We start from the raw sequence: 17,927 nt of genomic DNA, 5'->3' as shown, positions 1-17,927 counted from the left end.
AGGTTTATCGGTGTTTCTCCTTGGTCTTGGAGAGTGGAGCGTTACGGACATAGATTCTGCAGATATAATTTCTACCTTCTGGAACGAGTTAAAAAGAATATTTGGGTGGGGGGGTGACAAGACCGGCCCCCCCTGGCTTCTGGGGAGATATATCATCACATTGCCGAAAGACTTTATCTACCTAATCATCTGTCATTAATTACTTGCCTCCAACCCAAACCCTCGGTGCTTTTTCTTGCATGTACGTCCGTTCTTACATATTGGAGCTAGATCGCGTTGTAGTGCAAAGAATTTGTTATCAGTCTTGTTATCATTTCTCGTCTATTCGTCTATTCGTCGTGAAGATCAAAGCTCAATTGGGGGGGAAATCCGGAGGGCGGTGCCTGTACAAGGTAGTTACGCCGCGGTTCTATTTTTAAACAGAGACGGCCGCAACGGGGACGGGGGCTTAAATTCAATCGATCAAATGTGTTTTAGGATTCAAAAAAGCTTCAGGAAACAATTCGTGATTGGATAAGAAGGTACTCCCTAGGCCCCTAAACTCCGGCTTGCTCGCCTTGAATATAAAATCACAGGAGAGAGGCATGTTTCGCAAGCTCTTATTAGAACAGAGCGCATTTCACACCGGATCCCCACCTACTTCTGCTTCGCTAGGTGGAAAGGGGTACCACAAGTGTTAGTAGCCTCATATACCACTTCTGAAAGAGTATTAGTTCAACCTAGGTCAGACCACTGCATAAAATCCACCAGATTAGCAAGCATGGTTTAAGACTCAAGACTCAGGCGGGATAGATACTCACGTTTTCTGGCGAATTTGTAATCTCGTCGAACGTCTGTTGGACGTCAAAGCCCATGGCCGCAAGTGGCTCGTATGCTTCGTCAAGAACCTAGACATTTTAGCTGTAATGGTCATACCTAATACAACTTTCAAGATTACCTACCCAACTGAGGATACTCTTTGCAGACTTGTGCGCCTTATTCTGTCTTACGCCCATGAATACCAGCCCTTGTAGGATTAACCGTGACTGGGCTGTAGAAGGCACTATTGGAGCGAGAATGCCACCAATATCTTCGCCGCTAGTCGAGTGAAGTGGAGGGATATATGTCGACAGGCGACTTCCTGCTGTGCAGATGATGACTGTTCCTAACAGGTTATCCATCGAGTTCTTGGCTCGGACTACTCCGCTTGTATTCGTTTCGTGTAGTGCAAATCGATAAAGCTCCACGACCTCGGGTCCTGCGTGTGTCGCTACATGGTTTAACACCGACTCGGCGTTATCGAGTCCGTGGATTAAGTCAAAGCTAAGACTTGCTCGCTGGATGCTTTGTAGAAGGCCTTCTGGTGCTGTCCAAGCTCCGAGATCTTCGATGGCCATGTTCGTCAGTCGTTTCGGGAACTGTGTATCCCAACCGACGTTGTTAAACCAGCTCTTGTTACTCCCGCTTTCATCGACAGGTACTCCTGGAAACACTCCCGGGAATGTAAGCCCAAGTTGGAGTGTCTTGACGCCTGGCTTCTGAAGTAACGCTCGCAACGCACGACGGTGTAGTGACCTGCCAATCGATACATTTCGTTTCGCCGGATCGACAAAAAGAGCGCCAATGGCACCAACACCCTTCGTGTAATACGTGGCCACGAAACCGTACAATGTTTTTGTGCTGCTGTTCCGCACGACAAAGTGTGCCTCCTCAATATGCGTATTAAACAACTCGAACGAATGAGCTCCTGCCGTGAGATACGGAAGACTCGGTGTACTAGAGCGAGCCAGAGTTCTTAGCAGCTCCTCCAGGGCAGCAGCATCTCGCTCGCGGTCGTAGTTCTCAACAAGCCACTGCTGTCTTGTCTTGGAGACCTTCTTACTCTTCCTCATAGTTCCTGGCATCGACCCCTGAGGGGTTATCTCTCCGTACAAGGCACGAACGAGAGAAGCCATGGCCGTTTCTGTAAAATCAAAGGTGCAGACGTACGTCCCGATGGATTTGTCCATTGCGAAATCATATGGAGAACTGACCGCAACCACTATGAGCGACTTCTTTTGGCCGGTCCCACGAAGCATATGGCACATCATTGCTACATGCTTTGTGAATCCAGTTTGGTACATATTCCGGTTAGCATCAGCTGTAACGATAATTATCGCCGATGCTCTATTAATCAGATTCTCGTGCACTGTAGATTTATTAGCTTAGTTCCAACGTCGAGGCAAACATTCCTCTAACCTGGTCTGAGTCCATTTGCCGTATATGATGTGTGAAGAAGTTTGCCATTGCGTATACGAGCTATTGATCTACCCAATTCTCGAAAGACACCTTCTCCACTCATGATTGCTCCACGCTCCTGGTGAATCCATTTCTCGTGCAGGGAGGGAGCTTTGTTACCCTTTTCCAACATGTTTTTAGTAGCTGCCGAAGCTGGCAGAGGCTTGACTAGTGGCGTCAGTAGTAGGAGTTCTTCCTCCTGGAGTAAGCTCTGCGAAAGGGGAAGTAGATTGTCCTTGTCCCGGACGACTGCAATTGATTGGTCGTAGGCCTTCCGAGAGAGTGCAAGATGTGTAGGATGTATCTTAGATAGTAACGATAATCCGGGAGGATTCAGTGCCTTCTGCCAAGACGTGCATACGCTCTTCATCCGCAACACTCGCTTTAGGGAAGTATAGATCCGGTCTTTCGATATAATACCGTTCTCAACGCCTAACTTTAGCCCCGAAATGGCCTCTAGTTGTACGTCGTGTGCTCTACATAGAAGCACTAGATCATTGCCTGCCTCAACGGCCATTACAGTACCCCCTTTTACGCCGTACTCTTGTATAAGCGACTGCATCTCGAGGCATTCCGAGATAGCGACGCCTTTGAACCCTAGTTCGTTTCTCAAGAGGTCGTCCACAACCTGGTCTGATAGGCAAGCATGCATGACATTCATTCCAGCACTCTGGATCCCGCATCCACCGACAAACATGGCGTCCAAACGTCCAGCACTTATGGCATTCCGGAACGGTATAAGAGCACTGAGGTTAAGTTCTTCCAGAGTTTGAGTGATGATAGGCATGTCTAAGCTAGAACCGAGGAAATCAATATTCCCGTAGGACGGGAAATGCTTTCCGCAGGTAGCTACGCCAGCATCCTTAAACCCGTTGATGGCAGCAATACAAAACTGAGATGCCTCTTGAGGATCATCCCCGGTAGCTCGAACGCCGAGGGGTTGGTGTCGAGCATTGGTCAAGACATCTAAAACAGGACCGAGAATAAGATTGACTCCAACAGCAGAAACTTCGGTTGCTGTAGCTCTTGCTACGCTGTAGGCTAGCTCTATGCTCCCCGTAGCAGCGACGCCCATCGCGCTGGGGAATTGACAGATATAGTCTTCATCAAATAGACTATTGACGCCCCCATTTTCTTGGTCAACAGCAATTAATAAAGGTTGAGGGTGTCCTGCTTGGTGTGCTATCGTCTGAAGTTCTTGGACCAGAGAAGCAGTCTGCTCAGCAGCTATGTAGTATATAAGTCAGTAAGTATCCTCTTTATATAATACTCTACAAGTATCAATATGGCTCTTAGAGATGAAAGTACATTTAAGATTCTTAGCTGTCAAAATGATTGAACCTAAATGGTGGTTCTCAATGAGATTTCTGATTTGAGGCGTTACTTCTGTGCCATCCCATCCCATGATCAACATTTGACCAATAGCCCTATAGGAGGTAATTAGCGAAGTGTTCTAGCCATGCAGCCGGATCGCCCCGGCCGAAGCTTAGCCATGAGGCTCTTGGTGAAGAGGGAGTGTACCAATCGAGATTCTGCCATAGTGGGTCGAGTTCGCTTTCCGACTTAGTCATTTTGCGGTCGTATTGTTACAACTTGATGCTATACTAGTCAAAGACACCCTGAACTAAAAAGATGTAAGCACGGAAGATAAGCACGGGTTATCTCCATCCAACAACAACAAGTGTAACGAGGAGTGAGAAGACCAAAAGTCACAAGACGGGTTAGTGTTAAGTTGGTGAAATTGGGGTATGCAGAGCGAGTGTGTAGAGCCTCGGGCAAAACACCCGATGTGGTGCAGCTCTCCTCGCGCGGTACGGCCGGTTTGGCGAGAAAGAGAAGGGGAGAGAATAGAATTCACGATGGTAGACTACAGATTACAGACTGCTTACAGACCCATAAGATCTGCTATAATGAGAATGTGGTGTGTTACTGACAGCTTACAGAGATGGTAGTACATATAGAATTGAGATACAGAATAAGGCGGTAGCATGCATAAGCCGCGGATTTAGAGGCCTATTCTCGATAAAACCCCTGGAGCCGCTTGAAACGGATAAGCAGTAGTACATGGTACTCAAATCTGGGGAGGGCTGGAAGGGGGAAACAGCGCTATTCCGCTTTAATTTTAGTTGTTATTCTCACCTGTATCATGTATGTACCTAAGATACAATAAATACATAATCTCTTCATCCGGTGACTTTGATCTTATCGGGGCTTCTCCCCTCTGGAAACCTTCCCACCACTTCGCAACGTTACCTTACACTTAGGTACTACGGGAATCCTATGTAGGAATTCTACGATCCATTTTTTCCCTCGTCTCTTGCCTCTTTGCAATGGATGGTCACAGAGAGATTTATCTACTGTAACAGTTGTAAGCTCAACCAAAGGATCCGACGACCGTCCACAAATGGTAACAGTGTATCGAGCATCTCACACAAGAGTCTCTCGTCAGCTAGATTGCCACACCCTCTTAGTAACCAACCCCTCGGCCTAGAAACGCCTAGAGGTCGCTGGCCAGTCTCTTTAGTCACATGTTCCTACCATTAGCCTGTAAATTGGCATCAGTCCATTCACAAAACTGGGTTTGACTGGGTTTGACTGTCACAATCGCAAGACTGACGTCCGACTGGTTCCACTGGTCGAAGTACTGTGTAAGTGAAAATAGGGGACGTCACCTGTCGTCGGCCCTGTTAGTGACACTGTTCTGGCCTCCCAGTTGGCATCCCACACGCCGAGTTTTCGGACCCAACATCGGCAACCCTTCGGCGTAGACGGATATGCGTTGTGATATCATGGGTAAATAAATACATATGTATGAGCTATTTCCCGTCTTCTGGCTTGTTTTATTCATGGAGACAATAATACTTGCTCGAGGGGCAATAGTCCTACTACTCGATAAGACATAACACAGAATATACCAAAGTGATATATACAATTTCTTCGCTTATATTCCAATACTCATCATGCCTCACTCTCTACCCTCGTCGCCCAAGTCCACACCAAGGGATGGTCGAAATGGCATCACCAAATTCACCAACTGCCGCATATTAAAAGGCGACAAACTACTAGATGAGGACCTATGGGTTAATTCCGTCACCGGAAAAATCATCAGAAGCCAAGCTGCCTTTTACGATGATTTCGTCGTCCCAGACGAGGTTATTAACCTCGGTGGTCGTATCTTATCTCCTGGTATCATTGAGTGCCAGCTCAACGGAGCCTTCGGTTTCAACTTCTCGACCCTTCTCGAACCCGCCGTATACGCTAAGAAGGTCAAGGAGTTGAATAAACAGATGGTCAAAACGGGCGTCACATCATATGTGCCTACAATCACAAGTCAACGGAGCGAACTATACCAGCGAGTCCTACCGTATCTTGGTCCATCAGGATATCGCCAGATCGCAGAGGATGGAGCAGAATCTCTCGGTGCCCATTGCGAAGGCCCGTTCTTAAGTCCAACCAAGAACGGAGTTCACAATGTGGATGTAATACGAGAAGCCGAGACCTTTGCGGATCTGGAGGAATGTTATGGAGCAGAAAACCTTGATCACGAAGATGCATTCCGTCCCACGCCGATAAAGATGGTTACCGCTGCACCGGAGCGGGGACAAATGACAAAACTCATCCCCGAACTCACAAAACGGGGCATCATCTACTCGATTGGACACTCAGAAGCCACATACGAACAGGCGTCGGCAGCCGTTGCTGCTGGCGCGACGATGATCACACACCTTTTCAACGCCATGCGACCCTTACACCACCGAAATCCCGGTATCTTCGGCGTCCTAGGCCTGGCAGAAAGCTTACCTCGCCCCTATTTTGGCATCATCGCTGATGGGGAGCACTTACACCCCACAACAATCAAGATTGCCTTCAACGCCCATCCCGACGGGTTCATCCTCGTCACCGACTCCATGCACCTGGTCGGCCTGCCAGATGGTGCTTACCAGTGGACCAACGGCGAGAGCGCAAGCCACATCGTGAAGAAAGGAAATAAATTGATACTAGAGGGCACCGACAGAATTGCTGGAAGGTAAGGATCAACTTCTATACTCTAAGATAAATGACGACGTGGCTAACAAATTTACTAGCTCAATAACACTGATCGAATGTGTTTCCAACTTCCTCAGCTGGTCCGGCGCAACCATACCCCAAGCCCTAAAGGCAGTCACATCGACACCGGCCGCTATGTTAGGCTTACAGGGTATCAAGGGGTGTCTTGACGACGGCGCGGATGCGGACTTAGTGGTGTTGTCGGAGAAGCGAACAGAGAACCGCACTGACCTCATTGTCGACGAGGTATGGAAGTTTGGTACGAAAGTGTTTAGTCGCTCATAGTTAGAAACCGGAGAAAAGATGACAGACAGGTATACTTGAAGAGATAAAATTGTTGTATCTGAAGGTCACGGAGTCAGGCGGTATATTTATATCGGCATAGAATGTTGTTATAACTGGGTTTACACGCTTGGTAGACAAGACTTGATATTAAGATCTCTATTAGATGGGAGCCCATCATTGCGATACCCAGTCACCTTAGTATATTGAGAAAGTTAAATATTTTTGCTAATTTGCTATGCTGGCTGTTCCTCTATGTTCTAAGGATGTTTATATCTACGTTGCGTTAGGTCGCTTAACAGTCAACTTGAAGGGCTTCATCAAACGATCCATGGGGGTAATGCCATTCCGTCCCAGAGGTGCTGGTTTCTGAATACCACCACCTCTCCAACCAACGCTTGGCCCGTAGTTCACTGTCGTGGCGTGAAAGCTCTTTGCGGGACGTGTCTGCTCCTCCACTGGGGCCTCGTTTTCCTTTTCGGCGGTTTCTAGCTCATCTGCCGGCTGCGGTTTGGTCGGCGAGCTTGAGAAACAGGTATATTGTTTTGGCTTAGGCGGTGGTTCTTCCTTTATTATTTGCTTATTTGTAGGAGGTCTACTTGATAATTTCGCGGAGCCTAATTTGTGACTTGGCGGACAAGGCTCCGTGGTGGTATTTTGTTGTGTCTGACGCAGTCCCACGGCTGACGAGGCTACCTGAGATCCTGTGCGTTGCCCACTACCTCGGGAAAGCTGGTAAGGGCGAGGGGGGTACCTCACCTGTTGGTTTGACTTTGGGGGCACGGCCGTTGCGGTATTATCGAGTTGTTTAGACTTGTCATGGTTCGTCACACCGTATCCGTAACCTATTAGACTCCTTTGGGAAGGGGCTCGGTTTGTTGGGGGCCTTTTTGTTGCTGGCCCTTGAAGGGCCTTTCCGGGAATTTTGGTTGTCTCAGCTTCACCAACGCTCGCATAGTGAGCCCCAGCCGTCGTAAAACCTGGTTGCGGTGCCGCAGCTGGCACTGTAAATGAAGCAGATCTCTGCATTGTCGTTGCGTACGGAGCAGCCCAGCCATCGATTGATTCCTCGGCGATCTGAGCACTTACGTGATTGAGCTTCTGCCGTTTACGCTGGGTGTATCCGCGCCCGTTTTCAGAGGCGTTAGAAGATTCCTGCGCCTGGCTCGGATCGACTGGGTAGAGATTGTCTTCTATAACCGTCATCATTGGCATGCCCTTGTAGATGGCACTTTCTGAGGGCAGTTCCCTTCTTAATATCCTGGCTATTTCCGACACAATTGGACGGTCAAGAGACGGTCCTTTCTTGAGGAAGGTCGAGGAAGGGAGATTTTCAACGAAAGGAGAGACCTGGAGGGCTTCTTTGCTTCCGCTAGAAGAATATAAAGGGCAGCTAAGATAGAGTAAAGCCTGGGCTCGGGTCATTGCTACATATAGTAGACGACGTTCCTCCTTGTCGTCATCAGACCGCATATGCGGTATAGATCCCTTATAGACTGCCGGGATGAAGACGACAGGCCACTCTAGGCCCTTTGCGGCATGTATTGTAGAGACTGTGACTTGAGGCTTCCCATCCTTGTCCTTATCATCAGTCTGTTTGTCGGAGGCTAGCGAAACGTTCGCCAAGAATCGTGCTAATGCGTCGTCGTCTGACGCCTGCTGGGTATCTTCAAGAACTGGAAGCATTTCTTCTTCCGGCCTATCCTGATTCATGAACTCCGCAGCGAGGCTCACAAATTCTTGAACATTTGCCCATCGCAACTCATACTCGGGTCCATGCGTCTCCTCCAGGTGCTTCTCAAATTGTAGGTCTTTGAGTAACTGGTTGATAATCTCAACTAAATTAACGGGAGTTCCTTCGCCCGGTTGCAACTTACTTTGCAAGTTGGTAATTAATTTAATAAGGCTACCGCTGATCTTCTGCTCTGTTTGTTTCCTAATGGTCGTCTTTGCTGTTCGCTCACCTCGACAATGTTTTCGCAGTAACTCCCAGAGGCTCATAGAGTTGCGCTCGGCTTCTTCCAGAAGTGACCTGGCCGTTACATCGCCGATGCCCCGCTTTGGTACATTCATAATCCGCGCAAGAGCATCGTTGTTATCAGGCTGATAGATTACTCGTAAGTAATCTAATATGGCTTTAATTTCAGCCCGCTCGTAGAACTTGAAACCTCCTAAAAGCTCGACATTAGTATGAGGAATAATGTAAATGAGGACACGCGATTATTATAATACGTACCGACCATCTTGTAAGCTATACCTTCTCTACCTAGAGCAGATTCTATGTGCCTGGATAACGAGGCAGATCGAAGCAAGATCGCGATGTCGTTAGAATTTATCATATTCCCAGACATTATCTTAATCCGCTTAATTTCCGAGACAATCCAATCTGCCTCTGCCGTAGAACTCTTCAGCATGCGAAGAACTGGCCGGGTACCTTTGGCATGAATTGGCAATAAGGCTTTCTTATATCTTTCTTCATCTTGCTGAATGACACTCAAGGACACGTCGAGAATGGAGCTTGATGACCTGTAATTTTCCTCGAGGGATATCTCATCGGTACCGGGAAAGTCACGAAGTAGGCGATGGAGATTTCTTATTTCTGCCGATCGCCAACCATAGATACTCTGATCCGGATCGCCAACTATTGTTATACATCGATTCTTCTGAGCGAAAAGCTTCATTAGATCATACTGCACCCCGTTCGTATCTTGATATTCGTCGATCAAGACTGTCTCGATATTACGGACGCAATCGGGGCATTTGCGAAGGAGCTCGACGCAACGGGTAAGAAGATCGTCATAATCAAGCAGATTCGACCGTTCGAGGTAGGCCTGGTATTCTTGATAGCATTGCTCTAAGGCCTTAGATTCTATGCCATCGCCCTTTTTGGACTTGCCGGCTTGCTCATCGGAAACTCCTTTAGCCTTGCGCTTGCTGATCCAACCACGAGCCATAGCAGGATCGATTTGAGCATCGAGCCTCTTGCAGATACGCTTGATAATGGCCCTCGAGTCTGAGTCATCTGCAATACCAAACTTGGGATCCAGCCCAATACGTTGGCCATATGTAGCTAGATATCTGCGAGCAATACTGTGAAAGGTGCCCAATACAATCTTCTTTTCGCGACCATTTCCTAGCGCCTGACCGATGCGCATTCTCATCTCGTTTGAGGCCTTGACGGTAAAGGTTGCGACGATGACATCGCGTGGTCGGATTCCGACATGGTCGATGAGCCAAACGACACGAGAGGTAAGAGTATGAGTCTTGCCGCTACCCGGACCAGCCAATATAGCGACTGTCGGTGCGCGGGAGCTAACAGCACGGGACTGTGCCTTATTCAGCGATTTGAATAAATCATTGCCCTGAGTACCCGGCATAGTTGGAGATACTCGCTCATCGGGATAATATATTTAAAGTGCCGAACATTTAATTAGTATATGGATTATATACTTGGACCGTAGTATTCTTAAGTCATAGGTCGCATCAACGTTAAGGCTGCGTCGAGGTTAACCAGGTTATATTGGGTACACGAACGAACGCGTCTAGAGAGACGCAGACGCGACGGGCTGTTTTCGGTTGGGAATTGAAGCTTCCAGTTAAGGATTGACCCTACCATCTGCGGATCGCCAAGTCAGGTGATATTAGAGAGATTATGTTACGTACTGGCCGTATTATGTAATTATACAATTATGTATGGGTTATGCTAGTATACATTAGGTACATAATATATAATATACTCCCTAAGATTAGAAGCTTAGACCCCAAATTGGCAAGTTTCCGTTCCCGATTCGAAGTTGTCCCGCTGCTATTTTTCCCTTGCATTGCCCTCCACCCATCAACTGCATCACCAACTGGTATCAGGGGGAGGCAATTCTGTTTCTCGCTATCAACCAATCATATCAATGATCCCAAGAAACATGTTTCGCCAAACAATTCCGCCTTGTAGCTGCACATCGCTTCATTGTGATCTATGCCAGTCACTTCACGGGACTATACCAAAATCATGATAAAAGAGGATTCCATTCAAAGACTTAATAATGTCACAGATGTGACGAGACTGAAAGGGGATGGCTCTCACCTTTTATTACCATCTTTAAGACCAGGTTGAGGCATACGGTCGCCATTTTATTCGTTCATGTTTATGTGCGTAGCATAGTCGGGGTTCAAACTTCGCAAACTTGTCGGTACAGATGGGCCTAGTCTAGCCAATCGGCGGGAACAGAGTGACCTGCAGAAGCGCAAGGGGAAGAGTTGAAGGGTGGGGTTGGGTGATGTTGCTTGAATCCGCACCCAATCAGCCGTGACGCTTGACTCGTCGGCGCTTAAGTCCCCTGTCGTTACGATGTTGTCCTCCAACCAGAATTGGAAGAACGGGATCTACCACTGCCTTCTACAGATATGAATATGGCAATCTGTCACCCTCACTGGGCGCTTTCGCTGGGGGCTATTATGCATGGAGCCAAGTGCTTGGAGGGGGGCTGACGAGTGAGAGGCCAGTTCACATCCAAAGCGCCTGTCTGCTCCTGTTAGCATCGCACATTTCGGCCCACTTCGACACACTGCCGAACATCACCAGCCGCTATATACCCTTTGTCCTCCCGACTCTGCGTCTTACCTTGTCGGATTTCCATCAGAATGTGTTTCGATAGATCCGCCAGGAGGTTTGACTAAGGAGTCGGGATATAGTATCTCATGAAGATCTGGGTCACACACAATGCAACTAGGGCTTTATAGCACGCTGTCCTCGCTTCAGTTTGTCTTGCTTCTTCTTTTCTCGACGTTCGCTCCGTTTTGTTCTGCCTCTGTAATACAAGACCTCCAAAGCAACTATTTTGATCCGGCTCCAACGCCTGAAGACGGCCCTTCCCTCTCGGCTGGAGCCCTTCGAGATACATCTTACCTTCCCGCGCAAATTGGTGGCATAGTCGGATCATATGCATTTTCGCTCGTTGTAGTCGCTGCTATTATACTTCTCTTGGCAAAGAAACGTCGTGAGCATCTTACAGCAGGAGAGGAAGACCTAGAAGGCCAGTTCCCATATCAATTCGCTTTTTTACCATCTGGGCAAGCTGGCGGCCAGCCTCAGTACGGTCTCGATCCGCCCAAATCGCCAGTCAAGAACTTTTCTTACCCAACACCACCAACACCGATAAGTGTAAAGAGCCCGACGAGCCCGACGAGCCCTTACATTGTCCCCTCACTTCATTCCACAAGTACACTTGGTGTAAATCCTTTAGTCGATCCGCGAGTCGTTGCAGCAGATCGCAAGATGGCGCAACAGCAGCTGGAAGAAATGTACAAGCTTGTACTAGAGCAAGAGGCTGCGAAGGAAGCAGGCGTTACCTTGGACCAGCTGCCGGTACCGCTCTCCCAACAGCAGACCCCAAAGCAGGGTATCTTGAAGAGGAGCAAGAATAAGCCTGCGAGCCTTGATCTTGCACAGTCTGGAGCGGAAAAGCCCCAGTCTCGAGCATCTTCTATCTTATCCGCTTTCAAATCGCCCCGAAAGAAGAATGTTAAAGGCATCAGTATCTCGTCTCCGATTATGACGCCTATGTCAGGCACCTTTCCACGCCAGGAGGAGGAGGAATTGAGAGTAATTCCTCCCCGCTACTACGCACCGGCATCTCCACCCCCAGTTCCGACAGACCAGGCCCCATATGCACGGGCAAGCAGGCAGCACGGACCAGTAGTGCCTATCACTCCACCGGATATCTCTCCGGAGAGTACGCAGAGCATTGACGAACGGTTAGGTCATCTGCGGAGCAACTCGCAATACACTGAGCCTGACCCGGTGTCGGCAGTTTCAGAACGTTCTACCGCGCCTCTCGTTGGTTTGCCTTCATCACCGAAGCCAGGCGTTAGTCGCTTCCCTTCTCTTCCAGCATCCCCGAAACCCGGGGCGACGTTCCCGACTTCGCCCGGACCGGAACAGCGATCCTTTTCGCGGCCAAATGCTCCCTCGGCCATTCGGACTGGCGGTACTCTTCCGCTACGAGCCTACGAGCCTTCTCTCAGTTCGCCTTCGGCACAGACAACCAAGCAAACAACGTTCGAAAGGAGTCTCCCTCTATCGCCTTCGGGGCTTAGGACACCGTGGACTGGCGCACCAGTGCCCTACTCACCATACCAACCATTCTCGCCCGTAGTTCCTATCACACCATCGTTGGTTACTAAAGCGGACCGAAAGAGGATGAAACAACTGCAGCCAAAGACACCAACAATGGAAATGGTTAAGGGTGATGACGAAGTGTGGTAGACATGTGCTTATGTGGGGGTTTAACGAAAGGTCTGGGTGGGTTGATAAGGACCTGAGTCTATCGCCCTGGCGTCTTGGATGGATTCTTGCGTTTCAAAATCTAATGAGTGATGTAGAGGGTCTTTACTTTCTGGTTTAAAGCAGTTGCTTATAGTTTTATATACCACTTTTTGAAATCGGAGGAGTTAATTCACATTGGGGTTCCAGCTGTGCATTACTCCTAGCTATAATATGAGTTATGCAACCCTGACTACTAACGCCTCCTTTACTTTATGATAATGTATGTGCATATAAATTCGCATAAGTACAAGCATTCAAACCATTTTAGGAACTCAAGAAGTCAGCATAAGATACATACATCGGCTACTCTCGCGGTGGGTCAACTTAGGACTTAGACAGGTAGGTATTGTGAACCGAACAGATACTATATATGTTCGTACTCATTACAGCGTTGGCTTCTGTTATGACTGTGATTGGCTGGAACGAACCTCGGGTAGGAGTCGAACCTGGCCATTGATTGACGGACCCAAGCGGTTCCTAAGCAGTTCCTAAGCGGTTCATTATCTATGACGACTTGTCTTGTTTTGCTAAGAACCTGATTCTCAAGTTGTACCAAACACTCGGACTATTAATCAATGCAATTAATATGATATAACATCGTGAGCAGCCACCCGTTGACAACAAGGTTAGGCTACCTTAAAATACAGGTACCTTACAGGCACCTTACAGGCGATTAGTACATGCGGGTAGTGTAGTACAATTAGTACAACCTTATATCACAAAGGGCTGAACGGGATAAGGTAAGGTACCTAGGTATGTACATAGGCCTAGGTAGGTACGGACGTAATCCGTTACACAATATGTGTAGTGCAGGTAGCCGCTATACTTGAATAAGAGAACGAACCTAGGGAAAGTGGCTGAACCACCACGTACTTCGAGACTTATCAGTGGCTAGTGGCACATGGCCCATAAATCCCCACAGTTACCCACCAATAGTGCGGCCTAGAAGGGTAAGCCGAAGATCTTCCAAAGCAGGTTCAACCAGGTTCAGCCAGGTTCTAAGAAGGCAGGGCTCGTTAAGAGGTCTGAGCGTGACGATTGAGCCCGATCGATTTTACTTATGTACATATGCTACATACGCTTATTCCATCAATCCGCCCGTCCATCGTATGATTCTCTCAAGCCTCCATCAAGAATTCCCCCGTTTTTACATTCTCGCAATTGGGTTTTTCGCGCTTTGTCGACATTCCCGCCCTATCGGATTCTAAGATCTTAGAAAAAGCAAATCTCTAATCTCGCTGTGTGCGTGCGACAGGAGTTGCCCACCAACAACTCGTTCGAGTCCAAGGTAATAAGATAATTAATAACGCCTTTACAAGTTACGGCAGAAGGGCAACGAAGAGCGTTAGTTTAGCAAAAACCGACGTCTACCTCTAGACCTTACCAGACCTCGCGTACACTACCTAATACTAGCCTTGGGTAGATTATCCCCTCTCCGCCCTCTTTAAAGTGCTGTTTTTTTTTAAAAACGGGGAGAGAGAGACTTGGCGTCGCAAAGCAAGCTTTTCCCGTCTTTTCCCATTCTGCCTTTCCGCATTCTGCTTGTCCCATTTCTAGCCTACCCATTTCAACCCCGAACAACAATCTTAGTCGAACAAATTCCACTGTGTCTACAACATTCTGTCGCCTTCCCCATCTAGGCTTATATACCCTCAAGATCGATTGCGTGAGCCAACCAGCCGATCCATTTTCATATTCATCCATCGGTGCCCATACGCGCACTATACTATTCCAGGCCGTACGATCAGGTCATCCCAACGACAATACCCCTGGTCGTTCCCGCCATATGCAAACCCCCTCCTTTCGCTTGTCTTGACCTGGACAAGAGCGGCTGAAGGACTTGCTGTGGTGCCTGCTGATGTCGAACCACACCTGCATCTCATGATCGTACCAGCACCAGTGCCACCATGACGGACCAGCAAGAGCCCTCCGACATCTTTGGTCTCAACGATCCAAACGGCCCGTATTACCAAGATAGCAACGATCCAAGTAATAGGGACGCGACCCTCACCGACTCCAACACCGGCAACCAACAATTCTATAGTGAACCTAATTGGACCTTTCAAGACACTCCCCCTTACGACACTTATGACACTAATGCATTTTACCAAGACGAATGGAATCTAGGTCAGCAGCCCGAACTGGACCATGGCCTCGCTCCGCAACCACCGCCGCCGCAGCAGCCCGCTGCAGTGGCCCCGTCTTCCATGGCACCCGGTCCCTCGAATCCACTGCCGACCGTAGGTCCGGTAGTGAACACTACTACGCTACAGATTCGACCGAACGGCGCGGGTCCGAGAGGCCTTACCGAAGAGCAGCGCCAAAAATTGCAGAATATCGCTATGCCAACCCAACTTCACTACCGTTCCCCTAAGAGCGAAGCGAGTCCTGATTCAGCCGGTCCGATTTATAAGTCTTCTTCCATATCGTCGCCCGAGGATCAGAGTCTGTGCTCCAAGTCGAATAGTCGCAAGCGAAAGTCGTCAGTGGAACTTGACGACGATGATGATGACGATCTTGATAGCCACCAACCAGTGAAAAAGACGGCTCACAACATGATTGAGAAGAGATATCGCACTAATCTCAATGATAAGATTGCAGCTCTGCGAGATAGTGTACCAAGTCTACGCATCATGTCGAAGAGCGCGAGGGGCGAGGACACGACCGAGGACAGAGAAGAGTTACACGGCTTAACACCTGCGCACAAACTTAATAAGGCCACGGTTCGTCTATACCAATCTTTTACACACTGGATATTGTAACTAAACTTGACGCATAGGTCCTAAGCAAAGCTACCGAGTATATTAGGCATTTAGAAAAAAGAAATATTCGGCTCGTCGATGAGAACTCGGCCATGCAGCAACGAATAGCTGCTTTCGAGAAACTCTTCATGGCGGGTGCGATGAACGGTGCAGTCAGTCCCTTGCAGCAAACGACGCCTTCCACGCCCATACAATACTCGCAAGAGCCTAATGGCTACGGAAACTCAGCTATGGGCACATCGGGTCAGACTGACCCCCAGGGTATGATACAGGTACCTGAAGATATGAAGCGTATAATTGCCGCCCAGTTGGCGACGGGTCAGCCGTATCCAGTACCGCCAAGGCCGTTTGGCGGTAATCACAATCCCAATTTGATACGTCAACAGCAAATCCAACAGCAACAACACCACATTCAAGCAAGAGGCTGGCAGAATGCTGGTCCTTACTTTGGAAAGTTGATGGTTGGCTCCCTAGCCGGGTTGATGCTTCTGGAGGCCGTTCGGGAGAACGAGCAAAGCAACGAGACGCCGGAGGGCCGTGGTCTCTTCGCCGTGCCCATACGCCTTCTCAGTTTACTTACATCCTCGTTGAATATTAACTTTATGGGTTATCATTTTCAAGGTGCGCAGGTATTATATTCTATTAGGGTTGCATTGCTGCTCTGTAGTATTTGGTGGGCTGTCTTCCCCTCGCTCATGGAACGTAGGCCACCAAGTGTGCAGGGTTCCAAACAGCAGAAACAGGCTTCCCTGAAAGCAGTACCATCTCTGGCATCTCCTATCCACGTGCGTCGTCAAGCATGGCTTACAGCCATCCAGACAGTCTGGGTCCCACGGCACAATTTCTTCCTCGAGGCTGCCGCCCTTGGTCTCAAGACAATGAAGCTGAGCCTGAGGAATCTCATCGGAATCCATGGTTATCAGATGCTGACGGGTCTTACGGAGGACGAAGAGCTTGCCCGTGTCAAGGCATGGGCAATCGCCCTAGACGCTCAACTAGCCGGAGGAGATGTCGAGATCAGCAAGAGCCGGCTAACTCTAACCTTGCTCGCTTCGGGAACTCTCCCCACCACACCACTTCGGTTGATGCTTAAGGCGCTCCATATTCGAGTTCTGTTGTGGGAAGTTGGCCTCTCCGGTATCCAGCTTGGCATATTCAACACATTTGCGTCTAAATTGGCTCGAGCAAAATGGAATGAGGCAAAACAACTACACAGACTCCTCACGCAGCTTCGCCGTGGCGGCCAGGAACAATCTGATGACGAGCTACCTGATCACCTAGCTGCCTTGCTTGAGCAAGATTGTGATATGGTCCTGAATCCAAATATCGTTCAAAGGGCACATAATCTCGCCTGGAACCGCCCAACCGACTACAACGCCATTGGAATCGTTGATGGTATGGATACTGTGGTAGAAGACTTGGCAGTCCGCTCGCCAATGGACGCTGTTGCAGCCTGGTGGTCAAACATGACGCTACAAGGTGCACTTACGAATAGTCTTCTGGCGCAAGAGGATGATGCGGACACAGTCCAACAAGTCGAGGATGATGTGTCACTAGCCATTAGAACCGCCCCGATTGGATCCATCGCCCAAAATCGTGCTTTGGTTGCACGCGCGCTACTCTTTGAGGAGAAACGAAACATCAACATTATGGCTGCATTGCAAGCTATTGGACCTGTAACCCCGGTTCTCTCATCAAATAGTCCCTTGGGCAGCCCTACCCGCATTGCGCCATCATCTCCCACCCCTATTAAGGTGCTCCCGCCTTCGCTAGTCATGACCACCGAGATGCGCACTGCTCTCCTATGTGCCATGGCCATCGCCCATCTTCAAAAATTCTCTCCCCCTGAGGAGCCTGTGGATATCTATGGTGTAATCGATCAGATCCACCCCATCAGTGAAATGGGATTGCTCGGTTACACCGCTACTTTCAAATTAATGGACCGACTTGCTAGTCATGAGTTCGCTGCAGAAGCTTGTGCTGATACGCTAGAGCGCCTCTCGGGGACACTGCGGATATGGACTGGGAAAGACTGCGGACTTGAGCCAGAAGTTCGGCACCAGATGATTGAACGATGTTTGACCGTAACCCGTGGTGTTGTTGGAATGGGCATCGACACCGATACCGGCTATGGCAGCAGTGAGTATTTATCCTCCCTTGGTCACTATTCAGTCAGTCATGATTTGGACTACGCAAAGCGTCTCCGATCCAAACCCAATCGACTAGATGCTAAGCGGCGTCCAACTTGTATGTTTACCTAG

At 48.8% G+C, this 17,927-nt stretch overlaps 5 protein-coding genes across 5 annotated transcripts; 3 read left to right on the top strand and 2 right to left on the bottom strand.

The window, feature by feature from the left end:
* Window positions 1-130: 130 nt before the first annotated feature.
* On the bottom strand, window positions 131-4,276 carry F4817DRAFT_332707 (glycoside hydrolase family 3 protein). Its single transcript, XM_049302679.1, has 5 exons — window positions 3,778-4,276; window positions 3,565-3,683; window positions 2,218-3,483; window positions 942-2,167; window positions 131-887 (listed from the first exon to the last, which is right to left on the bottom strand). Exons 1-5 carry the CDS (start codon window positions 3,825-3,827, stop codon window positions 780-782), a joined length of 2,769 nt encoding a protein of 922 aa, XP_049160781.1. The 5' UTR covers window positions 3,828-4,276; the 3' UTR covers window positions 131-779.
* A 219-nt stretch (window positions 4,277-4,495) lies between these two features.
* On the top strand, window positions 4,496-6,801 carry F4817DRAFT_332706 (carbohydrate esterase family 9 protein). The gene is made up of 2 exons (XM_049302678.1): window positions 4,496-6,283; window positions 6,342-6,801. Exons 1-2 carry the CDS (start codon window positions 5,217-5,219, stop codon window positions 6,586-6,588), a joined length of 1,314 nt encoding a protein of 437 aa, XP_049160780.1. The 5' UTR covers window positions 4,496-5,216; the 3' UTR covers window positions 6,589-6,801.
* Window positions 6,802-10,153, bottom strand: F4817DRAFT_332704 (P-loop containing nucleoside triphosphate hydrolase protein). The gene is made up of 2 exons (XM_049302677.1): window positions 8,822-10,153; window positions 6,802-8,756 (listed from the first exon to the last, which is right to left on the bottom strand). Exons 1-2 carry the CDS (start codon window positions 9,960-9,962, stop codon window positions 6,862-6,864), a joined length of 3,036 nt encoding a protein of 1,011 aa, XP_049160779.1. The 5' UTR covers window positions 9,963-10,153; the 3' UTR covers window positions 6,802-6,861.
* Window positions 10,154-10,915: 762 nt separating this feature from the next.
* On the top strand, window positions 10,916-13,303 carry F4817DRAFT_51734 (uncharacterized protein). Its single transcript, XM_049307575.1, has one exon. The coding sequence runs from the start codon at window positions 11,300-11,302 to the stop codon at window positions 12,842-12,844; it is 1,545 nt and encodes a 514-aa protein (XP_049160778.1). The 5' UTR covers window positions 10,916-11,299; the 3' UTR covers window positions 12,845-13,303.
* A 1,943-nt stretch (window positions 13,304-15,246) lies between these two features.
* Window positions 15,247-17,927, top strand: F4817DRAFT_357713 (uncharacterized protein; the record flags this gene model as incomplete). The annotated part of the gene is made up of 4 exons (XM_049305948.1): window positions 15,247-15,627; window positions 15,684-17,388; window positions 17,440-17,805; window positions 17,839-17,927. 4 exons carry the CDS (start codon window positions 15,247-15,249, stop codon window positions 17,925-17,927), a joined length of 2,541 nt encoding a protein of 846 aa, XP_049160777.1.

The sequence above is a fragment of the Daldinia loculata genome, assembly GCF_022478755.1.
Source record: "Daldinia loculata strain CBS 113971 unplaced genomic scaffold F4817scaffold_14, whole genome shotgun sequence".
Lineage (NCBI taxonomy): Eukaryota > Fungi > Ascomycota > Sordariomycetes > Xylariales > Hypoxylaceae > Daldinia > Daldinia loculata.
This window is presented reverse-complemented; position numbering and strand designations above follow the sequence as displayed.